This window comes from Sinocyclocheilus grahami, unplaced genomic scaffold (assembly GCF_001515645.1).
Source record: "Sinocyclocheilus grahami isolate Dianchi unplaced genomic scaffold, SAMN03320097.WGS_v1.1 scaffold63.1, whole genome shotgun sequence".
In the NCBI taxonomy this organism is placed as follows: Eukaryota; Metazoa; Chordata; class Actinopteri; order Cypriniformes; family Cyprinidae; genus Sinocyclocheilus; species Sinocyclocheilus grahami.
Window position 1 is genome coordinate 1,512,821 of NW_015505242.1, and position 13,568 is coordinate 1,526,388.

Genomic DNA, 13,568 nt, shown 5'->3' on the forward strand with positions numbered 1-13,568 from the left:
GTAGTAGTTTACTTCAAAGACAGAGGTAGATGACCATTATTTCGGATGGCTTACAGTACATTAATGAACTTCGTATGTCATCGATCGACTGCTGACACTGGATTGACAAGTGTGTGCTTGGAGGGAGAGGTGATCGTGACATGCTGTTCTTGAACGTCATTCATTCTGAGCCAACAAAGCACGGGCTCTTTAATAAAAGAACACTGAGCTGGAGAACATATCTTTAACATGATGGAATGACAGCAGTTAAAAAGCCTCTGAGTGAGGAAGACACAAAAATGAAAAGAATAAATGGTAATAAATGCAAAACCACAGACGGACTTGCACATAAACAGCACAGATTCCAATGGAATGACTCTTCCTGGCCATGTGATCCAGTGATTGGCTCCTCACACATCATGGCAAGCGCCGTGTCTCGAACACTTTGATTGGCCGGTCTGTTTGTCAGTCATTCCACTGCCTTACCAGATGGGTTTGGAGAGATGTGTTCATTACGTGATCTTCTCATGCTGGATTTGATAGTAGCATGCCTGAGTGAGGAAGAGGAAGAGTTCAGAACAGCAATCTGGACTGTCACACTGTGCTTATTTGCATAATTCTGAGTTTTTTTTTACTATACAAAGCAAATTAACACTTAATACTGATATTTAATGCAATTAATGTTTAATAAGATTAGCACTGAGGCAGTTTATATTTGGCAGTCTGTTACTAACTTTTATATTCTAAACTGTGGTCAACCTTACCAATGTTTGACAAATGTTTGTATATGAAATTTTGCTAATATGTCCGCATCTTAACACTGCATTGTTTCACACCGTGCAGCAAGGTTTGCAAGGAAAAAAACCCTTGTGAAGAACCCTTATAGACTATACCTTGAGTGTGGTGAACATGATGCCATGCTCTCCATGTTGTACACATGGATCCATTAGGTCCTCGATGAGGCTGACCTCTGACCCCAGATTCCTTATCCTGTAGAGAACAACAGCTATGTCAACTAAAAGATGCCTTTTTAGCAATGTGTTATTTTCTGTGCTAAAGCATATGCAGAAAAAAAGGAACATATCGTCTCTATCTAAGACTACATTTAAGCCTAGTTTGTATATCTGACTTGGGTGATCTGATCTGATCTGATTGGGTGATTTTGAGCACCAAATCAGCATATTACAATGATTCTGAAGGATCATGTGACTCTGAAGACTGGAGCAATGATGCTGAAAATTCAGCTTCGCATCACACGAATAAATAAATTTTTTAAATATATTCAAATGAAAAATGGTCATTTTAAATTGTAATAATGTGAAATATTATTACAGTTTTTACTATATTTTTGATTAAATAAATGCAGCATTGGCATGCATAAGTGACTTCTTTCAAAACATTAAAAATCTCTTAATGCCAAACTTTTGAAAGGTAGTGTACAAACATACTCCAAAAAACAGGGCCTTAGAAGCCTTGTGATCTCATCCTTACCGTGCACGCAGAACAACAAAGAGGAAGACAGGAAAAAGGTCATCCATAGACCACAAGAAATCCTGTTTCAGAAGTGCGAGTACTTCCTGGGTTATCTCCTCAAAGGTCAGCTGGATGACCTGAAGCTTGTCTGAGGGGGTGAAAGTTGTGCTGTCAAAATAAAAAGAAAAACAACCTTAAAAACAATTTACCAGAGGAAAAATTACAAATGTTATTAGCCAGAAATTGTTGTAAATCTCCAACCTTATTTGCTGTAACGTCTCAACTGCTGAGGCAAAACAGGAGTCCTTAGTGCTTGAGAGAACCTACACATCCCCAAAATACCTCCATGAATATTGCTTCATGTTCCAGTCTTATTTCAGGTAATATAATCAGCATATTGCCTTCAATAACAGCTTTATGAGACTTTTTAAAAGAGACTTGGGGGCCGTTCACACAGAACGCGTTTTTCCATTACAATGCGCTACTTTTTCATTGTTTATCTATGTAAATGCATAAAAGTGCCGCGTTTTTAAGACACCGTGTCAAGTTAAAAGAATTTAAACTTTTACACACAGCACCGCTCATCAATGTCAGTTCCGAAATAGTGGACCAATCAGAACCCTGGAACCGTGCAAGCGTTGTGAGCTTTTATTAACAGTAGCAAGTTGGCATGGCAATTGTTTTATTTGACGGCAACACAGCGGATGAGGCATTCTGTGCTGCGCTTTTTTTAAAGCCATTCCTGAGCGCTGTGTCACGTGTTTTTAGATGCAAAGACACATTCTGTGTGAACGGCCCTTTAGAGTCTCTCAAGAACAAACCTGTTGTTTTTCTCCATGTACTGTAACAGTCACAGGCCAGAATTTCCTATGAAGACAGGTATTAGTGGCAGTAGGATGGATCACTAGTGGATAATAAAATCTACTGTATGTATTTCTCAGTGTAGCTGTGTGTCTGACTCACTGTTGCACCCCGAGGAACGCGAGCAGTGCCAGGTCTGGTTGTTTGTTGAGTCGGAGCACACACTCCCAGTACACATCATCCTCCTTCTCTTTCTCTAGAGCATAGAGAGTGAAGAGAGGAGGATAGAGACGGGGTAACAGCACCGGCAGGAGGAGAGCAGAGCTGCTGACCACACACCTGCCATGCACACACACACACACACACACAAAGACAATGCATAAGGTAACTGGTAAAAAAATGACGTGCTAAAGACATGTCTGAAAAATCAGTCTGAATTTATGAGAAAAATGAATAACGACAAAGAGTTTGTCACAATTATGACTTTTTATCTCATAATTTTGTTTGTCAATTCAAACCTTTTATCTCATAATTTTGCTTATGTCATAATTATGATCTTTGAGAGCATGAAAGACGATTATTTTCTTATGTGCCAGAATTAGGCTTCAATAAGGTTTGCACCCATCAAGTTTCAATTAAAAAGAGAAAATAATCAAATGAGTAAAGTACTTTTCATTTATAAATTCTCTAGATTATTACTACTACTACTACTACTAAATATTGTAGAAACTTAATTTGCTGTAAAGTTGCTTTGCAGCGATTTGTATCGTGAAAAGCGCTATACAAATAAACTTGAATTTAATAGATGATCAAAAATAGGCATTACCTCACGGTGATTTAATATATAAACACATTTTTATTTAATTTCCAGTAACAACAACGACAAAAATTCTAACTGTGATATAAACCATTACAGTTGTATAAAATAAAATTATTCATGCTGTAATATCAGAGTTTGGTCAAACCACCCACCCCCAGTGTGCCATGTATTCTTTTTCACATAAGTAAGACATCTTACGTACCCAGGTTTAGGAGACTCCAGCTGCTTCCCAGCAGGGTCTGAACCACCCTTCTCTTTTGGAGGGTCAGCTAGTGAACCTCCTTCTTCTGGCAGATCAGGAAAGAGGAATCTAAACACAAACACATACATAAATATTCATGGAAACAACATTTAAAACAAAATTGTCGTCAGTCTGACTGACACATTTACCTGACAAGCTGGAAGATGCGGTTGAGATAGGACTTGATCTCATTGACAGCCTGGGGCAGTAATCTACGGTTGGCTCCAACACCAACGTATGTCATACGGTACACCGAAACCAATGTCTCCACCAGCCGACCCAGAGGATGCAATGGGGTGTCACATGCCTGGGGTAAAACATCAGGGGTCAATGACTTATAGTGCAAAATCATCAGACAATTGAACTACTAGAAGGGGCAATCAGGCAATGCATACCTTGACAAGGTACCGACGGATTGTGTGATACACCTCTAACGTCACAGGACCCACATGCTGAGGAATGAACTCTAGACTCTCCAGCGTTTTGTGATGAGAGCGACTCAGCAACTCTGGACTGAAACACACACACACACACACACACACACACATATATATATTCAGTTTATACTTTATACATTTAACAATACACACTTAATATTCATGTTCCATAGGTTTTCATCCTTTTTATTATAAACATATTTTATTTACATTTACATTCAGTTGTTATAAATAATTTGGTTTGTGTGGAAGCCCAGAAAAAAAAAATCATGTTTTGGTAAATCATAATTATTGCTATAAAAGTCATAATTATAAGATAAAAAGTTATGATTATGAGATAAAAGAATACATTGACAAAAATAAAATGTTATTGAAAAAAAACTTTTTATATTTTATTTCTGCTACTTTTATGTTTATTTTTATTCTGAGTCGAAAAAAAGCATTTCACAGCATTTCGATTTTTTTTCTCGAAATTAGGACCTTTTATCTCATAATTTAGACCTTTTATCAAATTTTTTTTTTTTAGAATTATGACATAAAAAGTTGAAATTCCTACAAAAAAGTTGATTTATTAATCATAACTATGACATTTCATAATTATAACTCAGTATTTCATCATTTCAATTTATAATTAAAAAATTAATCTTAAAAGTCAATTAACTTTTCTTATTTGGCAGAAATGGCCTTCCATAGGTGTACACTATATGGAATAATATATATAATTATATAAAATATGCGTGTTAGAGAATGTACAAATGGTTAACATTGTTTGTGTCATATCAGTCAGAAAAGCTGATATGACACATATATTTTTTTTTTTGCTAAGTTAGTTGTTATTCTTGGCTGAATAACTCTAGAAGGTTTAAAAAAAAAACTTTAAAATGAAATATGTACACAGTTTGGATTAAATGAAAGTGTAGTCAAATTTTTTAATTAGCATGTTTTTGTGTTTTGCTTTGGTACCGAAATTGGTACCGAAAACCGTGGATTTTCACTTGTATTGGTGACGAATACTGAAATTTTGGTACTGTGACAACACTAGTGTACACAAATCAACTTCCAAATAATAAGAAAAAAATAATAAGATTAGATGAAGTACTACTCGTATATCAGTTCACTAGATTATCAAAAACAGCCATTACCTCATTGTGATTTAATATATAAATGATTTTTTAACCACCCACCCCTAGCATGATATGTAATATTTTTCTGCTTATTAGAGTACCGATTTGTTAGCTAACTAATGTCAGACTCTGCTGGAATCATCTGTGAGTGTCAGGGGAGTTTTTCATGCAATATTAGACAATGAGGCACAGTCAGGCTTTGGAACAGGTCTACTCTGCACTGTGTGTGTGTGTGTGTTTAAGTGTACCTGTCTCTCTGCTGTCTCCTGTTAGCAGTGAGTGCTACGGCAATGTTGTCCCACGCTGTAGTGGTTTGTCCCTGTCCAGGAGAATCACAGCCTAGCCTGTTCCAGCACTCCAAAAACACGGCCTTCCACTTTTCTTCGGAGTGAACTGCTAACCTGCCCAGTTTACTGCAATCGCACAAACACATCGGTTCCCCATCAACATTGATAATGCCACTTAAAATTGAATTGTGCTACAGAGATCAACACACACTCTTACAGTGCATGAGCCTTCTCCTTGTCTGAGTCGTACAGGCTGGGTTTGTAGTAGGAACCTGACATCTTTAGTCCGGTTCCCCAGACTCCACTAAAAGAGCCTTCAATGTAGTCTTTATTCGGCATGGTCAACACACCCTGCAGAAAGAGATGAACAAACATTACCATTTAAAAGTTTGGTAAGATTTTTTATTTTATTTCTAATATTAGAGATTTGTAATATTTTTAATAACATTAATAATACTATTTTTAATACAATTATATTAATATAATATTATTATCATCATCATATACAGCTGTGCCGTGTAATATTTTTGTGGAAACCATGATACTTAGGAGTTCTTTGAGGAATAGAAAGTTTCAAAAAGCATTATTTGAAATAGACATTTGTTGTAACATTTTAAGTGTATTTATTGTCAATATCGATCACTGTAATGTGCCCTTGCTGAAAAAAAGTTTTAGCTTCTTTCAAAAAAAAAAGAAGAAAAAAAGAAATAAAAAATGTAAAATTTAAAATAAAATCACCTTTCCGTTTAGAGTCCAGTCTTCAGAAAACTCCCCTTCAAATGTGGTGTCATCCTCAGAGAGTAACACCCCATTGCCCTTGAAGAGAAACGATTAACAAGATCAAATAAATAATCTGAAGTTTCTTTTTTCGTACTTTAGCAAGTACGTGTGAATGTGTGTGTGTGTCAGGTTTTGTCATTTTTGTAGAATCAAATGTGCTTCAGTCATTAAAACCTAATACCTAATGTGTGGAGACAAAAGGGAAAAAACAGGAGCTATTTTTTCTTTTCTTCAATTTGTTTCAAAAATATAATTTGAATAAAACCTTGTATACATAATATTTTTATTTTGTAGTAACTGTTTTATAAAAGCAATAAAGCACAAGGGGTCATGATACATTGTGAATAAAGTCATAATATGCATGGTGTCTCATACCTACATTGCTAAAATAAAACCAAATGTGTGCATGTCAATCTCACCATCATTTTGTTGTTGCTGAAAGCACCTTCATAGTACAGGCCGAACTGCGTAACAACAACTGCGTTCCCCTGACGCTGATCATCCAGCCACATGCCCATGTACTTCTCCCCTCTGACACAAAAAACAGTTAGTATAGTGCACAACTGCACACACACTTACGACATATACAACACATTTCAACTCAAGGCATAAAAGTGCCGCAATCATGCATACCTGGTGATGTCATCAAACACTCCATAGCCAGATTTTTTGTCATACTGCCACTGGCCGATGAAGACACTGGGAGAGGTGGAATTCAGCTTCCCACTACGCAACATCCCGTGACCATGACGCATGTTATCTTGGAAAGAACCCTCATATATTTCACCAGAGGCATATCTGAACACACACACTCTGTCAGTTTTATGACACTGAATCACATCAGCAAACAACAGTTAAACATTTTGGGGAGATGCTTGGTGGGAATTTATGAAATATGCTTAAAAAATGCCCTTCTACTCGTGTTAGGATAACTTCAAATAGGACTAAGCAGTGACCTTGAAATTCAGGAAATTGTAGGTTGTTCTCTAATTTTGATCTCCACTGTACATACAGAAAAATAATATACAAAAATAAAAATACAACCACAAACCTGAATGTTCCAAAGCCATGCATCTTGCCATCCTTCCATTGCCCTTGGTAATGATCACAGATGTTCAGGTTTTTGTTAGGCACAACGTAATCTCCAAAACTACAAAGGAAACAATACTTAAAATATTTCCAGAAATATGAAGTAAGAGACATCAGCATAATAATCTGAAGAAAAAAAAAAAAGTGTTACCACTTACCCATCTTCAAGGCCGTTCTTGAATGTCCCTGTGTACATTCGTTCATCGGGCCATTTGACCACGCCCCTAGAACACATAGCCAATCAACATCTTCCACGTTTTGAGAAGACTTACACACCCACAATTCCCTCTCCAATGACCTACCGCCCATTGGGTTTCCCTGAGACCCATCGGCCCTCATACATGGCCTCCTTGAGCCGACTGTCTTTGTAGAATGTGTATGATGCTGTCCGTGAAATGGGCGGATCTGCTCTCTGCGCCACCCCCGTAGAAGGAAGTATCCCATCATGCCCCAGTCCACTAAGCGCTTGCTCCACCGCTTGGTTTATAGAACGCAGCCACTTCGCCTAGGAATCAGAACATCACTGTTTAACCAACTATACAGGTTTCTGTAAATAATCATTTTGTAAATAATCAAGTCAGGTCTACCTTTTCAGCTGGGCACGAGGCCAGCAGGGTGAAGCTCTCTTCAGGTGAAGTCACTTTTAAACCATATCTGCAGAGAACCACACAAACTTCATAACTTTTCATAACACTTGATAATTATATAAAGCTAATAAACAATGACTGGCACACTCACATGCCTGTGTTCTCCTCAGAAATAGGCTCCACCCACAATGTAGCCAATGGGAAGACGTGATGAGTGGAAAACTAGGAGGGGTTAAAAAAAGAAATGCAACTCATGCAAGAATAGCATACAGAAAATAAATGCACTAGGATTGTACACAATTCTGTCCACTCCAGATTAATGATGCACAATATATCAGTACCATCAGTTATCAGCAGATAGGAGATCTATATATATATATATATATATATATATATATAAAATATTTAATTGTGCATGCATTTCCCCGTTTCGTTTAATTTAGATTACCTTTACCTCACTTACATTTTTAAGAACACATTTTTAAAAACACAAATAACACTTAAAATATAACCTATGGCAAATGTCAAACACATTACAGTGCTTACAGTAAAAATACAATTATTGCAATTATTAGTTTTCAATTTAAATATATTTTAAAATGTAATTTATTTATATATGTATTTAGTAACAATGCAAATGTATTTACTTTTAATTCTTAAAAAATAAATAAATAAAAATCTTACTGACCCCAAATACTGAATGGCAGTGTATGCTATGATGCCTAAATTCACTCATAGCATTTATAGTACTGCATTTTGTTTTGTAGTGTTCTATTTGTAATTTATTTAGACTAAATAGGATAGAATTAATAATGATGGTGAAAATCTTGTTGCCATACAATATTTGTCAAAAACTTAAGCGCATCTCAATTAGTAACAATGCAAATGTATTTACTGACAATTTTGATTCATTTAACGCATTCTTGCTTAACAAAATTTTTTTTTTAATTCTTAAAAAATAAATAAATAAAAATCTTACTGACCCCAAATACTGAATGGCAGTGTATGCTATGATGCCTAAATTCACTCATAGCATTTATAGTACTGCATTTTGTTTTGTAGTGTTCTATTTATAATTTATTTAGACTAAATAGGATAGAATTAATAATGATGGTGAAAATCTTGTTGCCATACAATATTTGTCAAAAACTTAAGCGCATCTCAAGCATGAACCAACTGTCAATTGGTTTACAGTTTTTGTAGGTTGTCAACTACTATTTTAAAGTATAAAATGTTGAACATATGGTTCTTTTTCCTAAGAGCACATTTCTGTTTTTTTTTTATGGAAAGGGATAATGCTAATGAAATGAAAAACAGACACATACACGCACTGTAAAAGGTATCAAGGAAAAACAACAGGGAGGAAAATAATGGATTATCATCTCAAATACTCACTGGTACATTCACTAAAACGAGACTCAGCATTAAACAGAACCACTACTGTTCAACATTCAGCACAATTCAGCACAACATGCCCCTTACTACAACCAGGTACACTTATGCATATGTGCTATAACATATCTTTTACAAACGGTTTGCAAGCAGGAGGCCTTGGAATGTACCCAACCAGATGTACTGTCATCTTTCTATGGTTTTAAACCACGCAGGAACACTACATTTTGGAAACGGTAGAGTCTAAAAAACTAGAGGTTCAAACTGAGCTACAGTATTACAGATATTATGTGATTTTAATTAATTACATTCTTTAAAGGAATATTCAGAGTTAAATACAACTTAAATTCTCTTGCCAGCATCTGTGGCCACAGAAAATCATTTTGACACATCCATCAGTTTGTCCAGTAATGCATTTCAAGTGAAAGAGTATGGAGAGATTGCACAGCAATACAAAAAGATGAAAATATGAAACAGTCACACTGATGCAAAAGTATAATAACATGTTGTAACTGATGTAACTATGAGTAAAGTACTTTTTAGCAGAGCTAACCTTCACCCAGAGGAATCTACATTCAAGTAAGTAAAATGCCTAAAATATTTTTTTTTTCTGTGATTAGTAATAAGTCTAGATCATGAAGATATTAAGGTATTGTTGAATGCATTGATCATTTTAGATTATGTCAGTGTAATTTTACAACACTGGGTTAAAGGGGTAGCAAAATTTGCCTGTGCACCTTGCACATTACATGGATGAATTGTGCTTCTCACTTGTTCCATGTGAAAAAAAAATACTAATAGAAACATACTGTTTTTGATCATTCACAAGTTTCATCATTCTTTTTTGTTACCATTTTGAGATTCAATCAAGATTTTAAGCTTCTTAAATGATAAGTTCAATTTGAAGAATAAATTATTTCTTTGAGAAGTATTTCAGAATGTCACCAAACCAATAAAGACCGTCTCATCATATGTGTATGATATCACTGATGGCGTCCAAAATGGGAACAGAGACTTTGAGATGGACTTGATTAAAATCAAGTCATGATGGATGTTTTAAAGCTTTCATTCAGTTCATCAGGTTTTGTAAATATAATCGGAAAATATTTTTATAATAAATGTTTTTTTCCCCGTAAAAATATGGCTTATTTTATCATTATTGTGTGATTGTTAGTGTGTATACATATATAGACTATTGTTATGGGGTTGCAGAAGCATTAAACCCTGCAAATTAACCTTTAGATGTTCTCTACATTTGTTCAGACAGTGAGTAGAATCACTGAAATTCTGCTACCCAAGAGCCTAACATTGCAATATTACAAATGTGTGACTACTTCACATTTCCCTAAAAACTTACTAAAATGTCATAAATGTAAAAACCTATTTATTTCTACATTAGAGGCCTCCTATTAGTGCTGGGCGGTATGAACAAAAAATTATATCACGGTATTTTTCAAAATTATAGCGGTTTCACGGTACATGACGGAATTTATTTTTTCATGCATGACCGGGTGTTAACCATATTTTCTACTGATTGAGAGAGGAAATACTGCAGTACATTGCCCTATTTTACGGTCATGATGAGTGAATATTGTCAAAAAATATAATAATACATGTTAACCAGGAGTCACTCTCATTTATAATCGCGGAATCGTCTGATAAAATCAACATGCATCTACACTAAAGAACGGCTATGCGGTTGTTTTGGCTATATTACTTTTTTGTCTCATGCAGCGCACTGCCTGCATCTGAGTAACAAACTAAAAAAAACAACAAACAAAAAAGTGCATGTGATATTAATAGACGAACTACGCTCATATTTATAATTCCAAACAATCAGTAAGCGACAGGTGCTAGGAAACGCGGTTTTGTACTCATTTATTGATGAGACGGCTGCGGTGCGGCCAACTGAATGCACTGCTTCTCTGCCACTCACTGCACAGAACAGACGCCGAGAGAGGTGACACTTCTCCGGGAAAGTCAGACCTCACGTTTGCGGGACAGCACTGGCAAAATCTTCCAACTGAACCATAGGTTTATCCCAAAAAGTCGCTAGGTTTGTCAGTATGAATATTCTATGGAAAAAAGACGCTAAAAGGGTCTGAAAGTTGCTAAATCTAGTGCTAAAGTCGCACTCGTATGTGTGTGAGACGCGGGAGCTGATGGCAGGTTAATGTGGATATTCATCACGTTCTATTAGTTCTACAGCTTCAGTTTCGGAACTTTCACGCTTAGTAACACATACAGCTGATCCCTCACCACAGTGCAACAGTGAAAAGGGAACCCTTTCAAACAGTGTCGTGTTCCGAACGTTGTTTAAGCGACATACACTTGCGGTATTTTAAAAATTCATATCATAACAAAAGTAAACACCGGTATTCGGTATGAACCGGTATACCGCCAAGCACTACCTCCTATCACAAAATTTTAAATGTGAAAATTTTCACAGTTTTTTTCTATATTCGGGTCTTTGAGGGTTAATCAGATACCCTAAGCATTTAATAAAAGTTTTATTTAACCCCAGAATATTCCTTTAACAACAGCACTGGACAAACCAAACACTACAGCTGTAGGGTGCATCCTTGGGCACTAGGGGACAGTATGCTATGGAGGAAACTCTTCATTCGTACAGCCCATACTTACAAGATTCTTATAGGGGACCATGCCCTACCAAAACAAAGATAAACATCACTAAAACATCAGTCATTGGAAACAGATTGTTAGTTTGGCCCTGTAAGTGAATAAAAAACTGTCGTGAAAGAATTGTGTAAAGAAAGAAGGATGAGATCAACAGAAAAGGCAGAGATAAAGCAGAAATTATACTGAAATTAAAGTATAAAGAGGAGAGCAAACCTGTGCGTGAACCAGCGCGTCGTTGAAAAGGATAAACCAGTTGACGGAAAAACGGCCTGCGTTCTGAAGAGTCAAAGCCTTATTACTGCTCTCACAGATCAGCCGACGGGACGGTTTACGAAGAGAGTCCTGAAAGAAGAGGAGAACTCTTAGGGTGCTTTCACACTTGGTTCGATTTCTTGGTCCGAACCAGAGTTCGATTGCTCCCCCCTCCCCCTGCCCCTGCTGGACTGTGTTCACATTATATTATTTGGGTCTGAACCGTGATTCGTTTGCGTCATCAAGCCAGCAGCTGTTTACCCCGTTGCTTAGTAATGATGGCACAGGAGAAGACGGCAAAATGCGTAGTAAGGCTCTCTTCAATTTTATATTTATGTTTTTGAACCGTTGGTTTTGTTTCCAAAGCTTCACTACATAACGGCACTTACGTCTGCCTTACGAATGTCCTGCCAATGCTCTAAAGTACTCTGAAGGTGAACAGAAATTAGATATACAGCTCTCTGCTTGCAGCGCGTCAGTCACACTCGTCAAGAAACTTAAAAATGAGGACAACACCTTAAAAGAAATCTCAAGGCTGCGGTACGATTATTTTGAACAACTTAAAGAACCAACTGAGGATCAGTCTGATTAAATACATTTGAGGATTTTCAATTATACATCACATTAGAAGTATAAAATCTCTTTGATGCCTGAATATGTTACTTTTGAATTAGAAGTTAATTCAGTACAGCTCTGTAGAGAATATAACTTGCTAAAAACATCTTGAAATTCAAGAATTCAACAAGTTACAATAATCTGATTTTAAGATTAACTGTGTTCATCTAGTTGGTTTTAACTAGATCTCTGGGTCTTTCTAGTAGTGGGCCAATTAATGAACACTGAATAAACATTGGTATTCAAACATGGCTGATTATTAAATGTGCTAATGACTGTGACATCACAACCATAACCATTTTAAATGATTCGTTTTGCAGCTATGTTCCAATAAATGCCCCAGATGGACTGGGTGGGAAAGTTTTGCATTGTGAACTTTAGAGTATGTCTACACTGTAACTTAAAAACACTTTAAACACTTATTTTCAGCATGGAGTAATGAACAACAACCAACATCTCTTATTCCATCTGCTGAGGTCATCACCAAAGTAACCACTTCATTCTTTAATTGTGTGTGTGCTGAATACTTACTCAGAATGTGTGTCCAGGAACAGATGTGCATCATCTAGAATAACAAGACCTCGGATATCACGTGAACGCCGCAGGAAAGAGGTTAGAGAGGCCGAGTTTTGACCAGTGAGCTGAGACAGCCGGCCCAATCGTCCAATCAGATTCTGCAGAAGCCCTGCAGAGGACTGACTGAGGGCGGAGCTTAGAGAATCTAAAAGCAAAAAATTAATAAATACATAATAATAAAATTGCTGATGATATGAGAAATAAAAATCCCATATAATGAATCAGACAAACAGGACAGTCATCATTATATTAATTATATTATATTATATTACCAGTGTTAGTTTAGTAGAGATTATTATAGAGTATATTTTGTTTAGATTTTTATATATTATAGAGTATTTTTTATATCTTGCTTTTACTTTAATTTTAGTCACTATGTTGTTTTTTTGTCAATTTTATATTTCTATATAGTATTTACTATACTATATAAAGTGTGTGTGAGAATGTATATACAGTACATATATATATATATATA

The 13,568-nt window shown here is 36.0% G+C and overlaps 1 protein-coding gene across 4 annotated transcripts in view; it reads right to left on the minus strand.

Moving 5' to 3' along the window:
* Positions 1 to 2: 2 nt before the first annotated feature.
* The window catches only part of LOC107584794 (alsin-like), a 27,974-nt gene continuing 14,408 nt past the window's right edge, over positions 3 to 13,568 (minus strand). For 2 of the 4 annotated variants that reach the window (XM_016271552.1, XM_016271550.1), the window contains exons 16-36: positions 11,864 to 11,992; positions 11,654 to 11,677; positions 7,770 to 7,840; positions 7,619 to 7,685; positions 7,334 to 7,536; positions 7,190 to 7,255; positions 6,994 to 7,092; positions 6,576 to 6,740; positions 6,362 to 6,473; positions 5,901 to 5,978; positions 5,380 to 5,513; positions 5,124 to 5,288; positions 3,710 to 3,827; positions 3,464 to 3,621; positions 3,276 to 3,383; positions 2,416 to 2,592; positions 2,274 to 2,319; positions 1,714 to 1,775; positions 1,471 to 1,620; positions 873 to 969; positions 3 to 530 (exon numbers count right to left, since the gene is read on the minus strand). In XM_016271552.1, coding sequence (XP_016127038.1) covers positions 492 to 530; positions 873 to 969; positions 1,471 to 1,620; positions 1,714 to 1,775; positions 2,274 to 2,319; positions 2,416 to 2,592; positions 3,276 to 3,383; positions 3,464 to 3,621; positions 3,710 to 3,827; positions 5,124 to 5,288; positions 5,380 to 5,513; positions 5,901 to 5,978; positions 6,362 to 6,473; positions 6,576 to 6,740; positions 6,994 to 7,092; positions 7,190 to 7,255; positions 7,334 to 7,536; positions 7,619 to 7,685; positions 7,770 to 7,840; positions 11,654 to 11,677; positions 11,864 to 11,992 — 2,268 coding nt within the window. In that variant the 3' untranslated portion in view covers positions 3 to 491. The remainder of the gene's footprint in view (positions 531 to 872; positions 970 to 1,470; positions 1,621 to 1,713; positions 1,776 to 2,273; positions 2,320 to 2,415; positions 2,593 to 3,275; positions 3,384 to 3,463; positions 3,622 to 3,709; positions 3,828 to 5,123; positions 5,289 to 5,379; positions 5,514 to 5,900; positions 5,979 to 6,361; positions 6,474 to 6,575; positions 6,741 to 6,993; positions 7,093 to 7,189; positions 7,256 to 7,333; positions 7,537 to 7,618; positions 7,686 to 7,769; positions 7,841 to 11,653; positions 11,678 to 11,863; positions 11,993 to 13,568) is intronic. The other 2 variants (XM_016271553.1, XM_016271551.1) reach the window with 1 other exon arrangement.